The sequence below is a fragment of the Centropristis striata genome, chromosome 20, assembly GCF_030273125.1.
Source record: "Centropristis striata isolate RG_2023a ecotype Rhode Island chromosome 20, C.striata_1.0, whole genome shotgun sequence".
NCBI lineage: Eukaryota > Metazoa > Chordata > Actinopteri > Perciformes > Serranidae > Centropristis > Centropristis striata.
The window spans coordinates 1,877,764-1,905,075 of NC_081536.1; the positions used below are offsets into that span (position 1 = coordinate 1,877,764).

Sequence of the window (27,312 nt, forward strand, 5' to 3'; positions counted from 1 at the left end):
CAATCATCATGTCAATAATCCAGTAATTTAGGACTAGGGTTGTCAAAAGTATCGATACTCAAAAAAGTATCGATACTAAAATGTTGTATCCGGATACGATACTCACTTTCAAAAGTATCGAGTATCTGAAGCTTGTTGTCATAGTTGGAGTTTCTTTTTGCACAACTTTTTATTATTATAAATATTTTACCTGTGGTTCTGTTAATTTTTTTACATGTTTTACATACACTACCGGTCAAAAGTTTTAGAACACCCCAATTTTTCCAGTTTTTTATTGAAATTCAAGCAGTTCAAGTCAAATGAACAGCTTGAAAGGGTACAAAGGTAAGTGGTGAACTGCCAGAGGTAAATAAAAAAAGGTAAGGTTAACCAAAACTGAAAAATAATGTACATTTCAGAATTATACAAGTAGGCCAGGGAACAAGAAATGGGTTAACAACTTAACTATGGAGTTTTGGACTATTTTGTCCATTTTTGAATTCTTTTCATGTCTTTGTAAGTCATTTTGTGTCTTTTTTGGTCATTTTGTGTATTTTTTTTGGTCATTTTGTGTCTTTTTTGGTAATTTTGTGTATTTTTTTGGTAATTTTTTTGGTCTTTTTTGGTCATTTTGTGTCTTTTTTGATCATTGTGTGTCTTTTTTTCATTTTGTGGTCAATTTGTGTCTTTTTTGGTAATTTTGTGTCTTTTTTTTGTCATTTTGTGTCTTTTTTTGTCATTTTGTGTCTTTTTTTTGGTCATTTTGTGTCTTTTTTTGGTCATTTTGTGATCTGAACTGTGCATGTAAGATTGTGTTCAGTGAGCGGGGGTCGTGGACAACATGCATATTAAATTGGGGGTCGCGACTCAAAAAGGTTGAGAACTACTGGACTAAACCATGTATTTTTGTTTCCTTACCCTAACCAAAATTGTGACCATTTCACATCAATATCAAAACATGTCTTTTTTATTTCTTTCCACTATTTGATCAATGTCAAAGCCCCAGTATCTTCATCACCCTGGGTACATTTGATTTGCTCAAATACTGAGTTTTGAAAATGTTTCACGATGGAAAGTCCCTCAAAAGTTATTAAAAATACAGTTTTGTTGTTCGGGAACATCATTTTTAGAGGATGGGGTTGATTACAGGCTACTGATAATAATTTTCATCCATCCGTCCAATAATTGTAGAGATATTAAAGTCTGAATGAAAGTGGTGGACCAGCTGACTAACAATTGGCTTGAAAATGGTTCTCTATTGTGTCTGTGTAATTACCTAATTGTTGAAATGAAAATAACATTTTTTTTTGTTCAATTCAATTCTGCCAATTATTTTCTCCATTAGTTGTTTGACCCGCAAATATTGAGAATTTTTCCCATTGATTGTTTTGTACCGCCAACAGTCCAAAACAAACAATATCCAGTTTAGTGAAGAGTCAGACTGAATATAAATTGTTAATCAATGGATCAGACAGAAGACAGAAAACATAATCAAACAATTCCTGCTTGAATCTTTTCTACTCTAAATTATAATACGTTTGTTTGTTCACACTATTTACATGCAGGTGTTGACCCTTGACCCCAATGAAGACAACATGGTTTGAAAATGTTGTTCGATTGTATTGATTACATACATACACACACACACACACACACACACACATATATATATATATATATATATGTATATACATATATATACATATATATATACATATACATATTTATATACATATATATAAATATATATATATACATATATATATACATATATATAAATATATATATATATATATATACATATATACATATATATAAATATATATATATACATATATATAAATATATATATACATATATACATATATGTATATATATATACATATATATATACATATATATATATATATATATATATATATATATATATATATATATATATATATATATATATATATATTAAATTATTTCCTGAGATAATAACCCAAGTGAGAATTAGGGTAATTTTTTCATAGACTTCTATACATATATATATATATATATATATATATATATACACACACACAGACGGTCGCCCATTAAGTTGGAATAAAATATTTTCGACCTTTTTCAATGAATGATTGTGACAATGTAATTCATATATATCTTCTCAAACATATTACAATGAAAATTAAACCACAATTAACAGACGATTGTGTCTGAAAACAAAAATATTCCAGCTTTATGGGCAACTGTATATATATGTATATATATATATACATATATATACAGTATTTATCTATATTTACTGTGAGTAACACTAAAAGGCTCACACGTTTCATTGATTCGTTCGCAATTCTGGTTTTCAGGGCAAATATTGACTGTTCACACGAAATGATTTTAAACAGCCTCGGTTATTGTGAAAAACTGTAATTCATCTATATTTGATAGGTAGAGGTAGAGAGGCAGATCAATGGAGCTAGAAAAAAAGTTTTGGGTTTGGGATTGAATATTTCTTTATCATCTCGAGACTATCTCTCCATATGAAATATGTAACGGAGTGGAGAAATAGTCTCTCTACTCAGAGAACCATGGTTACAACATAACCATACGGTTTAGTGAGGTAAATAGGATATAAGAAGGTGTTAATAAAAAATTACAGCTTCATAAACTGAACAACAGCATGCTAGACATAATAACAAATGTACAAAGTTGGAATAAAGTATTTTTTAATCTCTTTCCATGATTGTGACAATGTGATTTCTATCATATATCTTCTCAAAACTGTTTTAACCCATTAGAACCTATGGTGACACCCATGTAACAAACACATTAAATCTTCTATAAAACGTGTTCTGACCATATTTCCTGAACAAATTAAAGTCACAATTTTGATATCTATATGTTATGGAGATGCCAACAAAAAGGCAAATGGTTATTTGTTTTTATTTATTATTCATTTATTAAATTATTAAAATAATTTGTTGTTAAACAGCACTATTAATGTAACTATTTTGATATATGTTGTGGAGATGCAAAGAGAAAGGCAAATTTGTGTTTCTGTAGGCCGAAAAGGTGTCTATTTTTTTTTATTTTAAAATAAGAGATATTATAAACATAAATACTATAAACGCCCAATGTAACATATATGTCACATTACAGATCTTTTTCCTTTCAGGATAACTGGGTCTGGGTTCTTATGGATTAATCAATGTCTTCCCAACATAACACAATGAAAATTAAACCACAATTAAGGATTGTGTCTGAAAACAGAACTATTCCAACTTTATAGGGTGACGTGTACACTGCAAAAAAGCCAACTTGTATTTTTTGGCCTAAAACAGTGATTTAAGTTGGTAAAACTTGGAAATATAAATTATTGACATTTAGGGCAATAATGTAAGTTAGCACAACAAAGGAAGCCAGTTGTCTGCTCAAAAACAAGTTGGTGAGTTGTTGTTACTTATATCTTTAAGTTGGGGTTCACAACAAGGGACAATAGTTCTGATAACTCTTATTTCTTTGTTGGGAAACGCGGGAAAGCGGTGAAATTCGGTCATTAGCGAAAGCTAGCAGCTAACTGATGCTAGCGGCTAACTGATGATATCGCTAACTGATGATAGCGCTAACAGATGCTAGCGGCTAACTGATGCTAGCGGCTAATTGATGCTAGCGGTGCTTCTTGTTACAGCTACAAGAGTAGCCATTAGCGTATCAATGCTCGAAATTGTGGTCGCAACATTAGCTGACATTTCATAGCGGCGTTACAATCGTGCCAGAGAAATTCAGAGTTGAGCAAACTCAAAAACAAAAAACACTTAAAACATTTAGTTTAATTGTCCAACTTAAAATTTTATCGAAGTTTGTTGCCTTGAAATTTTGAGTTCACCCAACGTTTCTTTTTTTGCAGTGTAGGCTACTTATGAGTTGTTGTTGGTCATAAAATATTCTATCATAATCAATATTTTCTTACCATGTTGATCTCGGAGATGGTGTCAATGCTGGCGATGTCCAGACTCATCCCCACTGTTACAGGACCATCTAAACAAAAACAAGAAAACAACAATAAAGTGCTGCATGTGTCAGCTGTTGTTTGTCATAATCCCCACCATTTAATATAAGTTTTAATATGTGTCTGTGAGTGTTCATGCATACATACAGATGGCTCCTACTGTACATGTGACCCAGTTATGTGACATAACAGTGTATGCTGAGGAGGCATCGGGATATATGGTTGTATAATAAAGCATAGTGTTGTATAATGAAAGGTTTTTGAAGGACAGCATATTTAAAAAATGCTAAAGACCCCACATAGCTGGCTCATCAACAGCTGCAGTCTGAGGAGTGTGAACCCCCTTGAGGGAATTAGTTCTCCCTGATTCATCATCAAAGAGGGGGAACTTTGCGGCTCTCTTATGCTTCATCTTCCCATTTTCTCCTTCTCTCTCACATATCAATCTTCATTTCTGTGAGAGAGAGAGACTAATGAGCCTGTTGTCATAATGCAGATATTCTATATCTTCCTTGTACGTCTTCTGTAAGCAAGTTTTTTTGTTTATCTTTGCATTTATTTCTCCACACAACATCAAACTACTGAAAAGAAAGAATCAAAGAATTCGGTTGATACTTTTATTGGCGTTAAAGGATTTTTGTTTGATTTCTGGTGTCGAGTTAGATGAGAAAATATGTAAATAAGTAAATATGAAGCCATGCCTAGCAGCCAGTTAGCTTAGCTTAGCATAAAGGCCACATATAGGTGATGTGGAATGACATAAAAAATCTAACAGAATTATGTTCCTCCTTAAATACTTTTAAGACCAAGCTCAAAAAATCCCTATAGATGTTCTACACCTTTGTATTATTTGTTTTGTTTATATTTTGTTTATATTTTTTATTTTCATCTAGCTATGTCATTTAAGTAAAGTAACATATATTTAAGTAAGTTACATATGTAACTTTATACTTCTTCTCCACTACATTTAGCTGACTACTTTAGTTACTTTTTTATTAAACCTCATAACAGTATATTAAGTAGTTACAATGAGCCCAATCTTTACAAACTTAAAACACTGCTTTACATTAATGGATCAGTACAGGCAATCTAATAATATATTTGGATATATAAAACAATCTGAGTGGGTCCATTCTGCATAACAAGTATTTTTACTTTTGATACTTTAAGTACATTGTGATATTGATACTTTTCTGCTTAAAGTATTTGTGGTAACACTTTACAATAACCATCATTTATAAATGGTAAACAGATAGTTTGTTAATGTTTAATCATCATTTATAAACCGTATATAGACCATTTAGAATGGTAAATACATAATTTATTAATGTTTAACTAACTAAATCATTTAAAAATAGCAAATAGATGGTATATTAATGTAAGTTTATAGTTACTTTACCATAAACAAACAATTAAATTATAATTAATAGTTAATTAATAGTTTTAGTTGCACTCATTATAACATTTTTAACACCATATTAAGTATGTTAATGATTTTTGAAATGATTCATATACCTTTAAGAAATTGGTTGAATTTTTTTAAGATTAAATATGTATATCACTTGGTAAATGTTTATTATTGGTTTATAAACCATCTATAAACATTATTTAGTTGGTTATTGTAAAGTGTTACCGTATTTTTTTAAACAGAACTTTTACTTATAGTGGAGTAATTCTGCAGTGTGGTATTAGTAGTTTTACTTAAGTATGGGATCTGAATACTTTGTCCATTTTGTTTGTGGTGTTGGGAAAAGGGTTTTTTGAGCTCCTTTCCAGTTTGCGATGCCATATTTCAGACATTTTGCAGATATCTGCTGCTAACCTGGAGGTTAGACTTTTGCTTATTATTATAATATCTGAATCATATGATCACAATCACGGACAGCAAACTTCAATAACTTCATGTTTTGTGTGTAGTCAGGTTGATAATGTACTGTAAATGCTGTGCATGTGTGGTCAGATTGATTGATGTCATTTGCATTTCTTAATTTGCAGTGTGTTGAGCTCTCCGTGCTAACATATAGATTGATGTTAATCTTTTCATATAGCTCAAAAAGCACGGAATCCAATAAGCATATTACCCCCAAAACGTCAAATTAATCTTCTAGGTTACTTCAGCATGAGGAATACTGATTAAGTTTTCAGTAAGGATAGGGGGATCCACTTCAGAAATATCTGGTCAGACTGCACTGAGCAGCCCTGCTGGTTGTGCCTGCGGCTGTCTGGCCACAGGATGACATTGACAAGCAGAGAAACCCTGCACCTTGCACCAAAATGTTGAGAATATTTTAACTTGCACTCTATGTGTGGCTCAAAATCCCATGAAAACACAATGCAGGGCAGAGGAGAGCATGATGAAAGCATAATAGCTGTCACATAGTGAAGCATTTCTGGCTGTTTTTATAGGGAATGAATAAAATCAGTGGATGTTCTCACAGTGTTATGTGCCTACACGTGTATAGGTGTGGGAATATGTGTTTTTAGCAGTGATTTTGCCATCAATATGTGCCAAACTTCTAGGCGGGAAGTCTAGTGATTATGCTGAATAGCATTCGCCTTGGTAAAGTCCGAGGTGTTATTACAGATCTAACAGCGAGTAAACAAACCATAATCACATTGTGACGGATTCCCAGAGCTCAGAACAATAGCGGTGGCGAGGGATTTGCAGGGAATGACATAACATTGTTCCTCTGAAAGCTGAGATAGACTTCGCTTCTCTATTGAAAGTAAATTAGTCGCTTGATGGAATTTGGAAGCTAAATCACGACACGTATAAGCATCTCTCATTCTGCTTAAGCTTCTATATTTTAAGATTTATATATCTATTATTATATAAGTGTATCATGGAGTGTTATATTAATGTTTGCGTGTTGTCTCCTGCATGTATTTTGTTATTATCAAAGTAATTATGGGGCCGTTTTAAAGACAAATTTGACTTCATCTCATAACGTAATTTTTTTAATTAAATTAAATTATTAAATGAGCCCTATCTTTACACAATTAAAACACTGCTTTACATAAATGGATCAGTACAGGCAATCTAATAATATATTTGGATATATAAAACAGTGGGGTCATTCTGCATAACGAGTACTTTTACTTTTGATACTTTAAGTACATTTTGATGTTGATACTTTTCTGCTTTTACTTAAGTATTTTTTAAACAGGACTTTTACTTAGAGTGGAGTAATTCTGCAGTGTGGTATTAGTAGTTTTACTTAAGTAATGACCTGAATATTTTGTCCATTTTGTTCGTGGTGTTGGGAAAAGGGGTTTTTGAGCTTCTTTCCAGTTTGCGATGCCATATTTCAGACATTTTGCAGATATCTGCTGCTAACCTGGAGGATTTATATATCTATTATTATATAAGTGTATCATGGAGTGTTTTACTGGCCTCATGTTAATGTTTGCGTGTCGTCTCCTGCATGTATTTTGTTATGATCAAAGTAATTATGGGGCCGTTTTAAAGACAAATTTGACTTCATCTCATAACGTAATATGCATATGCAGTTAAAATATATGCATGTCAGCGTATATTACTCAGAAGGGACATGCAAGGAGAAAATTGCAATATGCACCCCTCTCGTTCTCTGTCAAACACACATTTCCCCTGAGTGTTCTGACTTTTCCATGGCTGCATGTGTCTGCAGTTTCCTTACTGTCAAAGAAAGGCCTGAGGTACTTGTTGTATCCTTTCATCAGCCTCTGGATGGTAGGAGGCAGAATCTCTCCTTCCTTCACTTCTGCGTTGAGCATAGAGCTCTCTAACACCCTGAGAACAAAGACGGAGAGAAAAAGAAAAACAGAAATGAGAATTATTCTTCCTTTCTTTGCCCGTTGTGCGTTTACCAGGCAGGTTCTTCTTCACGTAGCACCTCGCTATTCACAGAACCTGCAGGGTGTCGATTGAGTTCCACGGCGAATCTTAGAAACCGTGCTGAGTGGGAGAAAAGACAGGAGATTAAAATGGCAGCTGAAAAATCTGCTGGAAGAAAAGGAGATGCTGCTTTGATTACCTTAAATTGACCGGGTTGAGAATATTTTAAAACATCCATCCCTGTGTTTTTCCATTCACTTACGCCTTTAAAATTACCATTCGCTTTCATGAATTTTTTTTCCCCCCGTTGTTTGTGAATGCTATCCTTAAAGGCACATTGAAGTGTGGGAAGATGATTATATTGCTGGCAATTGCAGCCGGGGAAAAGAACACTCATTGCGCTTTCCCCAGTGGTATGTGTGTTTGTGTATAAATCAGGCTCTAAATACAGAACGCCTGCTCTGTAGAGAAAGCCCCGGGGCACGTGCCATGATGTAAGAGGGGCTGAGGCAAGACAGATCAGGCCATGTGCAGAGGCAGAAAACATTCATCTCCATATGTTGGCAGCATTTCAGAGTCCCCTCTTCACTTGCATGCTGCTGTAGTCAAATGAGTGACAAGGAGAGCATGAATATGGAAGCAAGGCGGGATGCTTTTCTTATCGCACAGCATCCTCAAATGCGCACACATTCCGTCATTCAGCGCTGAGGCGTGATTTAAAGCAACAGTTTGGCAATAACTCTTGCTTAATTGTTTTAAGTAGCAAGAAAAGCAACTTTTTTTCTGTTTTGTGCCACAAAGCAAACTTGTTTTGTTGTTCAGAAGCTTTACTGCTTCTGTTTTTTTTCTTGGTGATGGCTTTGTTTGTATATGTTAATTATAGAAACGTCTCGAGATGAATGTAATGATTTATTGATGATGGAATGCTGTATGAAAGTTTTGTTGTCTGTAGGGAGAGACAGTCGCTTTATGGAACAAAGTGAGTCTATAAACAGTCTACAGCCATGCTAGCAGCTCTGGGAGGTTGCACTTGAGTGCTTTGAGCTAAATGCTAATGTTAGCATGTTTAGCAAGTATAATAAATACAATGTTTATCATTGTAGTTTAGTGTGCTATCGACAGTATACACAGTACAGCTAATTGCAAATGTTAGCATGTTTAGCAGGTATAGTAATATATACAATGTTTATCATTTTAGTTTAGTGTATTATCGACAGTATACACAGTACATCTGATTGCAAATGTTAGCATGTTTAGAAGGTACAGTAATACATACAATGTTTATCATTTTAGTTTAGTGTGTTATCAACATACACAGTACAGCTAATTGCTAATGTTAGCATGTTTAGCAGGTACAGTAATATATACAATGTTTATCATTTTAATTTAGTGTGTTATTGACAGTATACACAACAGTCAATTGCTAATGTTAGCATGTTTAGCAGGTACAGTAATATATACAATGTTTATCATTTTAGTTTAGTGTGTTAGCATGCTAACATGCATTTTGACAGTATACACAGTACAGCTAAAGCTAATGTGCATTTGGAGCTTTTAAGTCATAAACTACAATATTGGACCAAGAGATATTTTAGCATCATGATACAGTCTGTCCTCCCCCCAAATAACATATTATATTCTAATATATCATATTAACATTTGATGTCAGTCAGCGCCCTCTAGTGGCAGTAGTCTTTATGACTGGAGCCAAGGAGGAAGTGAAGTTACGGAGTCTAAAAGCAAAGGTGGAAGTGAGGATATGGAGAACAAAGAATGAGAAAGTCCACACAGAGAAGGTGTTTGTATTCCCAGTGAAAGTCAACTTAGTTATTTTAAGTTATGAATGCATCTTAACTTCTGTGCGTAGCCTATGTTTAGTTATGTCACATTCTACAGTATCAAACAATATTTTTCTAAGCCTTACCATGTAGTTTTGTTTTCTAACACTACCATACCTAATGCTATCACGGCTACAAAGTGTCATTTGACAAAGTGTATAATGCATATAGCAAAGGTGTTAATTATCATTTTTCAATTATATTTTGCTTCAATCAAAATGTTGCCTGGGCCCATTTTCCAATTAACATAAGGGGTAAAATTCCCTGTCTTAAATTCACCATTTGATTTTGGATGTTCTAAATTTGACTGACAGCCATTAGACAAGAATTTCGCATAGAAAGCATTCTGGTTTCCATTTGTAGTCCTAGTAGTTTTGACAAATTACTTTTACTTAGTCGGCTTTGGTTGAATGCAGGTAAACAGTCCATGTGATGAGCAAAAGAGGTAAAATGCATTGATCAAACCCATTAGCTATTGCCTTAAGGTTTAGATTTTTATTATCTTTTTAAAAAATGCATTAACATTATTGCTTGTATGTGTCTATAGGACGTGTCATTAAATGTGTATGGTTATGTTTTTGGCAATAAAAAATGAATGGGAAAAAAATGCATTCACAATCATAGAACTCATAAAGAAAGATAGATAGATAGATAGATAGATAGATAGATAGATAGATAGATAGATAGATAGATAGATAGATAGATAGATAGATAGACAGACAGACAGACAGACAGACAGACAGACAGACAGACAGACAGACAGGCAGACAGACAGACAGACAGACAGACAGACAGACAGACAGACAGACAGACAGACAGACAGACAGACCGACAGACAGACAGAGAGACAGATAGATAGATAGATAGATAGATAGATAGATAGATAGATAGATAGATAGATAGATAGACTTTATTTATCCCAAGCTGGGAAATTACAGTGTAGCAGCAGCATTACACACAGAGACAATAACAACACAATTAAATAATTAAATAAAAAGAACAACCTAGGCATACTTCAAGCAATAAAATATAAAAATACAATAAAATGTAATGTAAAAATAAAAATAAGGTGTCTAAAGAAGGAGTATGTATTAAGGAGTAGAATTCCAGTGCAGAATAAATATGAATATGCAGTATAAAAATGTTGGTGCTATGAAACAAATAAGGTGCAATGAACAAAGTGGCTACTTGTGGAACAATCTCGCCATTGAAGTCATCTCTCAACTGCACGGAAGAAGACTTGCCCTGAATATCTGGTATCTGTTATCCGGATATTGGCAGGCTACACTAAAACCCTTGAAATACTGGCCAATGACCCTAGAGGCTAGAGTGTGCTAATTTCTTATGTTTTATCTTTGTCAGACTGGTGGCTGACGGGTTCCAAGATTGGCTCATGATCGGCTTAGAAAGACGGAAATGTGATCTTACTCATTGTTTCTGGTCCTGTGTTAAAATACAAACATATTGGAGTGATGTCTTGTTTGAAATACAGAAGATTCTGAAGAAAAAGTTGGAACTTAACCCGGACAATAACTGAATACATACCTCTGGACTTTCTTACCTGCCTCCTTCACTCCAAAACAAATGCCTTTGAAATAACATGGAAACCATTTCTTGACTATACTCATGTAAATATTTCTGCTATACTAACAAGAGCATTTGTATAAAAAAAAAAACCCTGTATTTTTTCTGTGTTTTCTGTGTTTATTTAGCTCCCATTGTATTTCGCTCTGTACTGCATATTGTACCTGTCACATTTACCTGGAACTGATTATTTTGTTTGGGTCTTTGATTTTTGTATTGGTATTCCCAGCTTGTTGTTGTTGTTGTTGTTGTTGTTTTGTCGTTTTGTATGGTCCTGTCTTCTGTATGTTTGCTTGTAAGAAAAGTGAATAAATACAGTATATAAAAAAAAAGAAAGACAGAAATGGAGAAAGGTACAATGAGTAGGAATCTGATTAATAGCCACTTTAAAAAAAGACATTCTGAAAATATAATTCATCACTAAATTAACATCAAATCTATCTAAGAAGTAACAACTAGTGATTTTCACAGGCTGTCCACCAAACGCCATGTTTGCCGAGCAAGACCTGCCGAACTTCTCGACCTGACAGGCTTCTACAAAAACGAAAAAAAGCCTAAAAAAAAAAAGTCTTCCCCTCGAAACTCAGAACTTGTTTCACCTTACTGTGTCAAATCAGCTTAGACAGTGGGGTAACAGGCTCCCAGCACACTGTTGCTATGCTGCATAAAGTCTCACTCACATGGCTCGCAGCCTGTTGTTTCAGCAGGCAACAGTCTTGGATGGGAAAGCCATGTTAGTGACGGTAGTGGCAGCACTCTGCCTCTGGCATACTGCATTATCAATCTGGGTCGCCCTGTGTGACCCTCATTACATTCACAAATGGTTTTGCATCTGTGGAAGTGTGCGAGTGTGTGTATTCCTACATTCTCTGCAGAGGCACAGATGAGCATAGCAGCAAGAAAGGAAAAATATAAAACATGTCAGAGGGGGTAATGCAATAAAAACGACTGGAGTTAAAGGCTAATACAGAAAACATACAACTATATGCACCATATATCATGGAATTGATTTCCCAGCAGTGTCTGTTAGTGATAGAGCTACTCATCTTTAATGTTTCTTGGTGTTTTTTTTCAGGCTAACAATGAAAAACAGCCTCTTTGACCAGAAAGTGTGCTCTCTTACGCTATCTATCTTTGTAAATCCCCAGACTCTAACTTCTGCCTGTCGAAACCTTCACCTGCAGACGTGGGATGAGACCTCAGCTCTCATACCTGCCAAACAGTCGCTATCCACTGAGCCCTGACAGTGAAAAAAAAGCATAGATACTTCCCAGAATCACACAAGCTGCTAATATTAGCAACACATCTTTGTTATTTATTTGTAAGACAGCATTATCATGCAGACAAAAGGGATATTTAGGCTGTGTGCCGCAATGGGAGCCACACATACTCACATTGCACATGCACACACACACATACACAAACAAACATCACTCATATTTATGTAGTGTGGGGTCCCTCTCTCCCCAGATGAAAGCACAGTTTGCAGAGTGCACTATTTCCCACAATGCACGTTGACAGACCTGACACACCTGCCCACCAGGCTGCCTATCAAGAATAACAAGATGACATGTTGAATGCCCTCAACTGAGCTTAAGAGGGCCTCTGCCATACTAAGACACAGGCTATTGCTTGGTTACAACACAACTGCAAAAACATATTTTGCAACATGTTTTTTTTTTGCTGTGTTTTTTGTTTTTGTTTTTGTTTTTTGTTTTTCTTCTTCTCTTTCTTTTCCTTAATGAAACAATTCATTGAATAAGCAAACAATTAAAAATGTTATTTACTTATTTATTTATTCTTTTGGCATGTAAAAAATGCAAAAATGTGGCAGGATGAATTGAATATGTGATGAAGCTGTTAATATTTGTAATTTCATAACCTGCAATAAAGTAATAAAAAACAAAAAAAACTGCAAAAACATAAACATAAATTTAAAGAAATGTTTTATGCACGCCACTATATTAGCCCAGGAGGTATACTGCACATTAGCTGCTCTACTGTATATATTATATAATTATAATATGAAAATGATGCAGAATATGTTATATGTACTACTCATGAAGTAGCTTAAGCAAAGTAAAACGGGTTTGGTCGGTGCCAAAGACAGCAGCGTGGTTATGAGGTCATTACACTTCCACCTAATTTGATTGACATTTTGTTTGATTTTTGGAACAAACAGTGTGACGTCCACTCCTTTAAAGACTACTATTACTCAAGTTGTTAAAAAGTGAAGCCAATTTGCAAGTGCCATAAACATGCATTCTTTCTAATGTCCAGCAGGGGGTGACTCCACGGGTTCCAAAAAAAAAAGGTCCGATTTTATTGAATTTAATGGGAAAATTAGCATTCTTTTCACTTTAATATCACCGCAGTTAACATTTTCCTAATGAGTTTATCTGTGTCAATACAACATGATGTTCATTTTGTAAATGATGATAAATGGCCCATTTAGAGTCTTTAAAATAGGCTATAAAGCAGGGAATGCTTTAGGGTGGGCTATGTTTTGATTGATAGGTCGCTACTATGGTTTACTGTGTTATTTTTGGCATAGAACTTAGAACTTTTTAATTTCAGAAAAGTTAAATGGAACATTTTGTTCACTTTAAAATGTTTTGTTCAGTATTTGGTTGTACTGAAAGCTGGCTGTCCATGTGCATTATGAATACACCGCCAGCATTAACTAATAAAATAGCATCCTTCTGTCTCACGATCTGTTCTGCACATTCCCTGGTTGCAAAAAAGCAAAATGGCAATAGCCAAAATCCAAATCTGGAGGCTTTAAAACGGGAGTCCACCAACCAATGGGTGAGGTCACAGTGACTGTGTCCATAAATAAAAAAATAATTAAAAAGTGCAGCATTTATGTAATCATTTTCCTAAATTATTTTCCTGTCTCATTTTTTAAAATTCCAATGATTGCACATGGGAGAAGTGTTCAGGGCTTTCTGCCAAAACGACAACAAATGTTATATGTAACATAATAAATAATAATGTTATTATAAAGAGTGACAAAGTCCATGTTGGGATGAGAACAGACAGTCATTGTTACAATATTTATTGGCTTTTAATTTCAAGTTTTTACAACGTATAAAGCTGCTAAATGCTCACTGTGTACATAATAATTAGCAAAATAGCTGAACAGGCCAATCATAGTAACCACATATTTAATTTGCTGGAAGAAACAAGAACAGATATCATTCTGGATGTCTGCACAAGTGAACTGTTTTTGGGTGATGTTTAAACATCTTGTGGTTGAGTCATTTTTTCTCACACGGCAAACAAACTACACTAAAGTCTGCTTGAAAGCAAATCAAGACCAAACTTTTTGTCTTGGTTCGGAAAACACTCTAAGAAAGAAATAGGAGTCTTACTGCCAGTAAATAACTGGTAACAAATAGTTCGAGAATAACGCCTTATACAGTACTGTTTAGGTTAAAAAAAATAGTTCAGCATTTTAGGAAATACTTCTATTTGCTTGCTCTACGTAAGATTGAACTATAAACACAATCAGCCTCTATGTGAAGAGCCACAGTCAGGTGATTAGCTTAGCTTAGCATAAAGACTGGGAGCAGGTGGAACCATGTAGCCAGTGTTTGCTGTAGAGTGACAAAGTCCATGTTGGGATGAGAACAGACTGGGGAAACCAACAGTCATTGTTACAATATTTATTGGCTTTTAATTTCAGTTTTTACGACGTATAAAGCTGCTGAATGCACACTGTGTACATAATCATTAGCAAAATAGCTCAACAGGCCAATCATGGTAATCACATATTTAATTTGCTGGAAGAAGCAAGAGCAGATATAATTCTGGATGTCTGCACAAGTGAACCGTTTTTAGGTGATGTTCATTGTTATTGTTTATTGTTAAAAAGATCCCCATTAGCTGTCACCAAAAGTGGGAGGAGCTAGTCTTCCTGGGGTCCACAAGACAAAACAATATCACTTAACAATTAAACATTGTAGACATTATTATATACGTCATCAGAAATCATTCCGAATAACTTATTACATTCATATCTATTACATTAATTCTCACTTTCATACAGTAAATATGTTAATTCACTACTCACAAATTTAAATAGTGCATTCTCAAGTAATAATTAAAAGATACTTTACTATTCAGTTCACGTATATTCAGTGGGCAATTATTCCAATAACTGATAGCACGATAAATAACTGTTCTCTTTAAGGCATTTGATTTTGGACATGGTAACATCATCTGACCACCATTAGCTGACCTTGTCACATAAGAATGAACCTGATCACATCTGACAATTTGGTCATATAAGAAAACAGGTTGAAAAGAATAGACAGTGTTTCTAAAAAATGTTGTTGTATTGCACGCCAACCTGTACCCTTCCATTAACCAGGAAGTTTAAACATGGTCATTGGATATCTCTCTGTTTGCTGGGATGTGACTTCTTTGTGCCTACTTGTGGGTGATGTAATGGCGCTACAAAGGCTCCAGCTGGGTTTCCACCCACAAACTTAACACATGCAGGTTATACTTGAGTCGCCTGGAGGTGTGAGCATGTTTTTTCCTGTCTATGAGCACTGACAGCCTGTCCAGGGTGCACCCGGCCTCTGACCTACTACATGCCGAGATGGGCCCCTGCCCCCCATACAACCTTGAACAGGACGAGCTATATATAAACTGGATGGACGGGAGCATTACTTTTAAAATGCTAACATTACATTTGTGGCACACTAATCACCTGAATGATGAAATACCAGTGAACCCAGAGACGTACAAGTGATCTCTGGTAAGTGAAGTGCAGAAACATCAAAGTAATGGACACTTAGAGTGACACCAAAGAGATGCTCGATGATTTCAAGAGCGCATCCAGCAGATTAACACTTCAACTACAACTACTCAACGGGATGTTGAAATGAGCAGCAGTTGCATGACACCAGCTGATTTCTAAAGGCTTGATCTGTCATGGCACATGAAACAACTACATTATCTACACAGACACATGACACGATGGATGTAAACAACATCTTCTCGTGTGCTAATTGGCCAGTCCCGGGAGATTACTTCTTAGCCTTTTGAACTTGGTGGGAAGGAAGTGCCAGCAGGATACAATGATCAGCTTGTCTGTTTTTGTCATGATCAGAGTCTTCCACTATTCTCAGTAATGAGCCCTTTGGTTGGCGTATTGTGCGCTGCTTCTTTCCTGTCTCAATCTTGTTCTTTTGTTATTTCCGTCTCTCATTTGTCTCCAAGTCTTTCTCACTGTATTAACAGTCAATGTCTGAGCTGCTTCACTGCGCCTCGATGAAGATAATTAGAATATTACACCCACTTTACAGTATGTTTGCTAGCTTTACTGTTTACACAGTGAGAAAAGAGCATGAAAACACCAGGAACACTTATGAATCAGCAGCGGTCACCAATGAAAGAATAAGGACCAACTTTTGGAAATCAAATTCTGGTGACTGACAGAATTTTATGCAGCACTTCAATGCTTTTGATGTCTATATTGAAGTTATTTGATGTCGCAACAAGCAAAGAAATAACAGATTTTAAACATTATTAGTATTATTAAGCTGTGTGTCTGTAAAGCATTGTTTTTCCAATGTGCAAGCATCTTATTTCAGTTGTTCCCAATGAGTTGTTCCATTATTTCAGAGCCCTTTGACTTTTTTGGCTGCAAATGAGATGCATGTTTTGAATAATAACTAACAGATGAAAAGGAGGTGCATTGTTCAGGAATGATGAGGACCTCATTACTAAGGGATCAATCACACACCTTTTAATGGACTTAATGACCTGACAAAATACACAGTTAGTTACAAGCAGTGGTTTTAACAGCTTTTGAACCATTAATCAGGGGGAAAATGTGCAGAAATAGCTTATATATACAGGCTGTAAAATCACTTCCGGAACAGTCTTCATGATCATCTGATGGATTTATTAGTACTTTCGATTTTGAAATCATGCAATCCAAAATAACAGCATTTAGTATGCTAAAATAACATACTGCTGTTATCAAATCCTGTGGTTGATTCGTTTTTTCTCACACGGCAAACAAACTACACTTAAGTCTGCTTGCAAGCGAACCAAGACCAAACTTTTTGCGGATAAGTCTTGGTTCGGAAAACAGTCTAAGAAAGAAATAGGAGTCTTACTGCCAGTGAATGATCTGGTAACAAATAGTTCCAGAATAATGCCTAATAAAGTACTTAAAGCGAGCAAATAGAAGTATTTCCTAAGTACGATGGAAGTATAAACACAATCAGTCTCTATGTGAAGAGCTACAGTCAGGTGATTAGCTTAGCTTAGCATAAAGACTGGGAGCAGGTGGAACCATGTAGCCAGTGTTTGCTGTACTGACAGTTCAATACACCTACAGTACCAATGCCTCTATAGCTGAACAAACAACATGTTGCATCTTCTTTAATCTGATATATAAAAAAATTGTTCTAGCATATAACTTGTGTTAATAGACACGTGTTAATTATGGTGTTTTCACAACAGTGCATTTTAAACCAGCTAAATAGACCAATGGTTCAGTTTGTTCAGGCAGGTGTGAACACAGCAATCACACTGGGCGTGAATCAAAACAACCACATGGAGAACTTTGGAGAAGGGGGTCCTGATCCAGTTCTAAACTAACTATTGCTGTTCATTTGAGGTGGGAATGTGATCCAATGGGGATTGGACTGAACTACCAGTTGTATGAAAACTAAGGCAGCTTGTGTAGTAGCAGTAGCATTTTACAACAAGATCTTTGTGGTTGTAAAAATATATATCTTATATCTTCTGATATCATATCTTCACACGATATAGGGATGAAAATGGGTGTGTGAAGTGACAGTAGGTGGTGATTGTTGACGTTTTACTTTTTAAATGTATTATTACTATTTTTCTTTTTTTTCTATGTTGTTGTTGTTTTGTTTGTTTGTTCATTGTTGTCTCATTGTTACTACATGGGTGTATGTGCACTTATGTGTGTGTAAGTTAATAACAAGTTATGTATGTTAATAATGGTAATGATAAGTTTATATACTACATCACTATGTGTTATACATACATACATATATATATAAATAATATTGTTGTTATATGACTGAATATAGTAAATTAACATAGGGAGGAAGGGATTTAATAAGCTTTGGCTTCTTCCCACTCCTTTTGAACACAAATAAGTGTTGAGTCTTGTTGTTGTTTCATTTTGTGTTGTTGTCTTGTATTTATTGTTGTTCGTTTGTTTGTGTTCAAATAAATTCTCAATCAATCAATCGCAAAAAAAAAAGAAAGGATGCAGTTTCTGTGAATTTAGGCTACGAAACCATTGACCTGGTTTAGGGCAAAAAAAACGTCCTTGTAAGGCGTTATAAAAGATAGTTTAAAATTAAATGCAAGTAAATGCCGGGAGTAAAGTAGTTACGAGGGTGACATGATCAACGTAAGAGTAAAGGGGGTGACATCCGCCATTTAAACTCTGCATCACCGTCAATCATTACTACTACGTCCGCAAGATGTCGTTGGAGGACGGTCTATAACCTATATGCAAGTCATATTTTGGTGCCTGTACAAATGCCTTATATTGACATTTTTGAGGGCAGACCAGTCTTGAGTATAGCATTGCAATGTTTCTCTCTCAGAAAAATCCACTGGTCCAGAACAAAGGACCATCTGACCAATAAGAGTGATCGTTCCCATGTGGTTTGTAGTGATGCATTGTGGTTCACTTGGTTTTTCCTTTGTATTAAAAAGCAACCCAAGGGGAAAACCCTCCAATTTCACAGACTTATGAACTAATTCAGCCCAAAGCAAACAAACTATTGTTGTGAAAACACCCTTATTGAGCTTTTGAACTTTGGCAAGAGCTGGGCTGGTTCCCTTCCGTCTTTATGCTAAGTGAGGCTTATTTCCTCTAGCTCAAAACTTAATGCATTAGACTGAAATTGATCTTATTTCATTCAATGGAACCAAAGGGCAAAAAAAGTTTATTTTACGAAATATTGATCTCCTTTAGCAAAATGTATGCTTATTCTACACTTGATAGGGACCCTCTGCAATACATGGTACTACTTGGAGAGAGTAATGTGTTATTACATATATTATATACTGTACTATTATTATTATTATTACATACCATCTAGTCACTATAGCATTGTTGCCATCATATCACCAGTATAAATACCTTCATCTTGCCAACCATCCAACCAACTGATCTGCTTTTTTTAACTTCTTAAGTGTCCTTTTTCTATTGTTGTTTTTATTTATGCTACCTCAGTATTTTATTTTATTGTATTTTATTGTACTTGAATACCTGATGTGATGTATAGGGCAGGAAGATAGGGCCACATTGAAGCTTACTGAAGAATCAATCAAACAACAGATATAAGTCGAGCGGTGTATGGGACTTTGTTGTACTGTAAAAGATCCATTCGGGATTGTGCGGTGTATGGAACACGAATGTGCTAATAAAACTTGCTGAACAGAGCATTGAGTGCTTTGTGTTTGGCCAGCTCACCCATTAACTTAGTGCAGTTGTCAAAATTGCCTCTATCTATCTATCTATCTATCTATCTATCTATCTATCTATCTATCTATCTATCTATCTATCTATCTATCTATCTATCTATCTATCTATCTATCTATCTATCTATCTATCTATCTATCTATCTATCTATCTATCTATCTATCTATCTATCTATCTATCTATCTATCTATCTATCTATCTATCTATCTATCTATCTAATCTATCTCCATGTCCGAACAGCCCCCACAGTGGAGTGTTTTAAGTCTCAAGACCCATTTTTATTCCTTGGCTTTTTAACACTGCGTGAGTTTTGTGGTCCTCTGTGTCTTTTATTTATTTTTATTTATTTTACTACTTTTAACTGCGTCTTTTATTTTATTTTACTATGTTTATCTGTTTGATTGTATTGTTTTATTTATGGCATCATTTTAGATTTATACACTTATTATTTATTGCTGATTGGTATATGGAATTGTTTGTTTTATTGTTGATTTTATGTACAGCACTAATAAAGGGGATTGGATTGGATTGGATCTATCTATCTATCTATCTATCTATCTATCTATCTATCTATCTATCTATCTATCTATCTATCTAATCTTCATGGATGTTCTTAAGACATCATGAGGTCAGTGGATCCGTCGAACAACATACTGTATGACAGAGTTACTTAGTAGCTGCTTGATATCCAGTGTAGTTGTGTTTGCTAATGGTAGAACATATGGATATAAAAAATTCCTTCAATGCTTCATTTACATATGTTAACTACTTGGGCCTGTCACTCTGAGTAGTGCATACAGAACATCTGGCCAGCTGGTGTGCAGCAGCCATGAGCGCCCTCCACCACCACATTATACTGTACATACTATAGACTCTGCTCATGTGTCTTGTGTTTTGATGTTGGATGCGTGGGTGGAGGAATAGGCTCAGACAGAGTACTACAGAGGTGACAGGGCAGCTTGGAATGAAGGACTCAAACCCTGTGGGGGGTATTCGCCTTTTCAGATCCTGTTTCATGACATAGCCTCCCCAGATACTCCAACCCACCCCCCCATTCTTACTCTTCATCCCAATCTCTCAAGGCATCAGTCCAGGCAGCACTTGCACATTTCACAACAGATTAATTCAGTTGAAGATAACCCCTGCAGAGAGCTGAGTAACACTCTCTGTGGACCCCCAACTCCCTTTTCTCCTTCCATTCTTCCTCCCACTCTGCAGTATGTTCGACTTCATCCCGCTTCTCACTCTTTTCTCATTGATTCATGTCATTCCTTTCTCCCCAAACTCCCTCAGCTGGCTTCTTCTCCGCCGCTGCAGAAATCCCCGCAGCTATTGGCATGCCATGACGCGCAACTCTCACAAAGGAGCACAACACATGTGCTCCATATACGCACTGGGAGCAATTTGATTGAATATTCCCCATCCAGGCACATGAAGAAATCAGCTGAGCAGAGTAGGATTTAATAAGGCGGGAGTGTGGTTTCCCCACAGGTTCTCAAACACAATTTCCTGAGTTATATATAGACAGTACAGCAGTTTTTACATTGTATAGCCATATAGCTTAGTTTCCTTCCTCATACTATCAATTAAATAATTAATTTATTACAATATAAGGCATTTAATTACACCAAATGTGTACAATGGTAGCATATAGGGGATTTGTTCCAATTATATGGATTATGTCATCATGATTCAATTAAGATCAAGAGTGTATGATGATTAGGTACCCATAATCCATTCTCTTTCCCAACTCGTCACATATGGACGCTTTTTAACACACTGAGTAGCCCTTTGCATTAAATTATGACGCTTCATGACAGCTTTTAACTCAAAGAACACATTGAAAGGAAAATAATTTATGTTAAGACAACAAAAATACTTGGTTAAGTTTAGGGAAATATCATGGTTTGGGTTAAAATGCATACATTTCTTATGTAAATGATGTTACTTAGCCTAATTGTGGAATGCACTTATTGTAAGTCGCTTTGGACAAAAGCGTCTGCTAAATGACATGTAATGTAATGTAATTAACCCGAGTAGTCAATGTAAATTAATCACTTTCAAAAGAGAGTCAGTCACCATAGAACCCCTTGTTAAAATGCCCCACTTTGCTGCAGAAATAAGCAGGTTTTCTGGTACAAAAATGGATTCTACAGCTAATTTACCCCCTTCATGACTCTATCACAACTGTATGGGAGGTACATCTGAATATAATTTAACTGATAAAAGTCTTAAAGTTATGAATCATTAGGGGTGTGGTAGCATTAATAATAATAATAATAATATTATTATTATATAATTGAGGGACAAGTGGTTGCTGTCAGAGGTGCATTAGGCCCACCTACAGTAAGCTCCACCCACGCGCTAGTCTGTGCTGTTCTTTGGATTAGCTCGGAGTTAAGTGGACTCAAATGCTGCCAAGATGACGTAAGCTGCAGCCACCCACTTTGAGATTCATAATAGCTTCCAACCATGGCTGAAGTCACAGTTTATGTTACACCTAATCTTCCTCCCTGCGTGGACTTTCACACTCTTTATACTAAGTCTCCAGAGCTCTTGCTCTGAGCATCTAATGTTGCCATGGATGGATTTATATTGCAGTAATCTCATGTGATGCTAAAGGGTGCCTTGTGAGTCATCATCTCATGCCAAGCATTGGTATTTCACCAACTGGGAGAGCGAGACTGGTCTGGTAATCAACACAGTGTATGAAATAAAGCAGGTCCTCAGTTGACCTGCAAGGTCAGAGAATAAAACTAATTCATATTCAAATGACAACTAATGACATTGGCGTCTTAATTCACAGCCACAAGATCAAATGGTAAGCCAACGAAATTGGTTCATTTTCTCCCCATAGAGGGCTGAAATTACATTGCTTCACTGTATGAAAAGTACCCTTGTGACTTCCTTGGTACAGTAAGTCAGAGGAGGCATCCATTGTCTATTGACAGGCTGCTGGAGAGAACAGGTAAAACACACGGCATTAGCTCAATCCTCAAGGTGTGCTGCAAACCTTCGCTCCACACTGGATGCTTCGCCTGTCAAGTTGCATTAAATGTCTTCTTTTCTTCTTTTGCAGAGAATATTCATTTTTTGCCGGTGTGAAATGGGATTTGAGGAAAGTCGCTGCTGCTCTCATATACAGAGATTATTCTCTCGCTCATCAGGGACTTTCGAGGCTTCCTCAGACCCCTCAGCCACTTCAGGCTCCGAGATGCAGAGGCAGGCAACCAGACACCACGAAAAAAAAAGTCCTACTGAGTTCATGTCGCAGGCTTTTGTGGATAAAAGCAGCTGTTTCTCCCTTTCATGCTATCCCAGGCAGCTCCCTAAGCCCCTCCACATTGGAGAATAGAAGAACTCCCACCTGCCAAATACAGAACATTTACTGTCTTCATAAGCCTACTGAAGTCTGAAAATGTGAGTTATGACATAAAAAAACGTGCAACTTTATTTCATGCAAATCGGCAGATGGTACACTTTATATGGTTCTGGCTACTTTAGCCTCATTTCTATGCTCAAACCTTGAAATGAAGACGCCTGCTGTTGAATTATCTTGGCAAGTTGGTTGTAATTAACGAGCAGACGGCAAAAATTATCATCACTGTTGCACATATTGCCCGGATTACAAGGCTTAACAATCCAGATAGGATTTACTTTAATGTTAAAGTCATTACAGATATGGATGTATAGCACTTTGCTCATTCTATTATATTATTCTGACCTCATTTTCATTAATAATACAAGCAGGCCTGGAAATTCTGCTCTGCTGATTATTGAAGGGCCGAAGTGAGATTTGTCAATGAAGTGCTCTGCTCCATCACCCCCAGCCAATTAAACTGAAGTATTGCTCACTTTGCACTATCAACTTGTCATGCCCTCTTATATCCACGCAGCGTTTAATCAATTACATCACTGGCACAATCAGAAATTAACCAGTGTCCTGAATTATACAGTATATTGGATGGATTATTCATGTGGGCTTCACAGCATGTCCGTGTGTTAAATGTGTTGTTAATGTCAATCAGCTCCTGTTTCTGTTACACAAGACTGTTCTTTAGAAGCCACTGTAGGAGCTGTGAAAGTTAATAATGTTTATTTATAAAGTACCTTTCAAGAGCAAACGTCAAAAAAATGCTTCACAACAAAAATAGGAGACAAACAACAGATATTTTTTTTTTTTTTTTTTTTTTAAATGAAAGACCAGTGTTGTAGTCAAGACCATCGAAACCGAGACCAAGTCAATACCAAGACTTTGAGGGGTTGAGACCGAGACAAGACCAAGACCAGAACAGTATCTGACACACAAAATTAAATGTGGGACATACAGCCTCTGCTTCTTTCACTCACATACATTTTTTTTATTTAAAGATTATTTTTTTGGCATTTTGTTGCTTTATTGATAGTGAGAGATAGAAAGGGGGTGATAGAGGGGAAGACATGCGGCAAAGGGAGCTCAGGCCGGATTCGAACCCGGCTCCGCCGCAGCACACGGCATACATGGTTAGCGCTCTACCGGTGTGAGCCACCGGGACGCCCACTCACATACATTTTTGAGGGGGGCATCCAGGGCCGGCTCTAGGCAACACAGGTGGTGTTGCCTAGAGCGCCCTCTGCTGGAGGGGCGCCACCAGTCACCCTTGAGGGAGAAAAAAACAAAACAATAATAATTTTCTATGCCCATTGTCACCTTCCCAATGACATTTTGTCACTTGTGGTGCTGAGCCACGTGACGTGTGGTCATTGCCTTGCCCCCCTTTAGACGGTCAGATCGCTCTCACAGAGGTCAGGTCACGTCAACTGACAGACACGTTATGTTTTGATATTGAAACGGCCGTCAAAGCTCTCCGGTGCGCAGTATGAAAAGAGACGAAAAGAGAAAGAGGAGAAGTACCAATATAAAGGTAACGTTATGTCATCTTTATTTTAATGCCGTTTTGTGTGAAGACGTCTCATTTGTATTAGCTTGCTAGTTAGGTTGAAATAAAACAATGCTAGCTTAACACAGTTAAGCACATTTTTTGCGCGGTTTGCACTTTCATTGTCTATCTTGTCTCTAACTTTGTTAGCGGTCTCTAGCTGTGCTTCTTTGCGAATTTACTTGTAAGTTAAGGATTATATTGACAGACAGTTGTATTATATAGCCTGGTTGGCACCATGGGCTAGAGCCGGCCCTGGGGGCATGTGAAAGGCCGAGACTTTCAAAAAGTGGTCTCGAGACCCGTCTTGGTCTTATATCCATGCAGCGTTTAATCAATTACATCACTAGCACAATCAGAAATGAACCAGTGTCCTGAATTATACAGTAAATTGGATGGATTATTCATGTGGGCTTCACAGCATGTCCGTGTGTTAAATGTGTTGTTAATGTCAATCAGCTGCTGTTCTTTAGAAGCCACTGTAGGAGCTGTGAAAGTTAATAATGTTTATTTATGTAGTACCTCTCAAGAGCGGACGTCAAAAAATGCTTCACCAAAAAAATAAAATAACAAGGAGGAGACAAAAGAACTGACAAGTTTATTTTTGTTTTTATGAAAGAATAGTGTCGTAGTTGTGAGACCAGGACCGGTCTCTTGTACTACAACACTGTGAAAGACACACAAAAAGCTAAATAAATGGCTCTTGAGCTGCTTTTGTAATGTGTCCACAGATCTTAATTCCAGTGGGAGAGTGTTCCAAAGTTTAGGAGCTACAACTTCAAATTCACAAAGTCTCCTTTGTGCGAGGAACGCCCAACAAACTCTGATGTACTTTAACTTATCATTATAAAGTAAATTCCGATTGCACAATATAACAAATATAGAAACATGACGTCAACTGTGAGATTGGTTCCCTATAAGCCTTGCCTTCACTGTACAATTTCCGCCTGCCACCTCGTTAGATAATGAAGGCTCAATAACAGCACACAACATGAGAGGATAGCGCTTGTGTTGCTCGGGTACTTATTAAAATAATAACACAGAGGCTCCATAGTCTGAACAAAGACAGCAAACTCTTTATTGCCTCCCACATTGTCAATGGCTGAACATTACAGCTTCAATCCTTTCATTCTTACTTTTCACATTAAAAGTTCTGGACTTTAACAATGCATCGCTGCTCACCAGAGAGCACTTTGCCAAGAGCCAAATGAACAAAAAAGTAACTTTCCTAAGGTTGTTGAAATGGTGGATGGTGTAACAATCAGAACAACTGTGAAAAGAGACTCATTGATGAGAAAGCAAAGAAAGAGAGTGAGATTTTTTTTTTTTAAACACATTTTTTGTATGAAGCTTAATCAATAGGTACACTGCAAAAAGAAATGTGTTAAAAATGACACATGTTGTGCAGAATTTTAACAGTTGTGTCAAACACAATAAACACAATAAATGTGTGAGCCATTTTAACACACAAATTGTATCATTTTAACTCATTATATGTTGATAATGTGTAACTGAAAATTACCAAAAACTACTACTTAATGTGTTAACCACATCCGAATCCATTGGATGACAAAAAAATTGCCGTTAAACGTTTAAACTTGATATATTCACAGGCCTATATCTTCATTTAATATATAAATATTATTTTTTATTCTTTTTAAGGCTATTTCATGTACTATCATATACATTTTTATCAAGTTTTTTTGTTATTAAACACTATTCTCCAACCAATCAGATCTATCCAGAGGCATGGGGAAAAAAGAAAAGAAAAATAACACATTGTGTGCTAAAATCTACACAACATGTGTCAAAATGATATCAACACAACCATGTGTGTTGTTTTTTGACACATCTCTTTTTTATGTGTAACACAATCACAGGACAGTAGCCAGGCTAGTAGCAGTCGTCATGCTGGTAAAAATATGAGTTTTTTATATGGACATCAATGCAAATCTATCTGCTTGTCCATATGAAATTCATTAGGCCTGTATTAGGCCTTCTGTTTTATTATATATTATATATTATGTCATATACCACTTATACTACACTGTCTATCTCTGCATGTATTAAAAATAAATTAAAAAAACAGACAATCTTGTAAAACAGACAGTATACTAAATGTATAATTGAACATTGTCGGAGTAACAATGCATACAATTCATGTGATTGAAAGTGTATTATTTGTGTGAACAGTAAGTCATTGTACTTATATCTACAAAACACACATACAAAATGATATGAGAACACATATGGCTGTCAAAACAACAAGCGGTGCATGATTTGACAAGTGTAATAGAACAAAATGCTCCTGGGTGAGTTTTTCAGTGATTAAACACAGCTTTTGTGAGCCTGCTGTGAGACAGATCCAGCAGGCTGTAGCCATCACTACTGGCCTGCTTTCAGTTTGATGTTTATAGATCCAAACTCTTGCTCACCTCTCTTTATGCAGTTATAGTGAGATAGCAGTCTGAGAATCAGCCGTGAGTAATTGATTGACTGCGTGCACAGTCTTCTGAGTGGCTCAACCCCAGTGGGTGGCTGGTTGTGATGCAGGCCGGCAGGTCTCTTACTACTTTCAATCAATGCTTAAGAAAATTATGGCCAGTGCTGCGAGACGATTCAATTTCCTCTGACTGCAAAAAGCACTGAGACACATTTGAATGACTCGTAGAGACGCGTAGTAA

General features: G+C 36.1%; 1 protein-coding gene across 1 annotated transcript in view; it reads right to left on the reverse strand.

Annotated features, from left to right (window-relative positions):
- LOC131993243 (gamma-aminobutyric acid receptor subunit pi) overlaps positions 1-27,312 on the reverse strand; it is a 97,880-nt gene that overhangs the window by 17,998 nt on the left and 52,570 nt on the right. Inside the window, exons 3-4 of the mRNA XM_059359048.1 lie at positions 7,630-7,742; positions 3,932-3,999 (exon numbers count right to left, since the gene is read on the reverse strand). Coding sequence (XP_059215031.1) covers positions 3,932-3,999; positions 7,630-7,742 — 181 coding nt within the window. The remainder of the gene's footprint in view (positions 1-3,931; positions 4,000-7,629; positions 7,743-27,312) is intronic.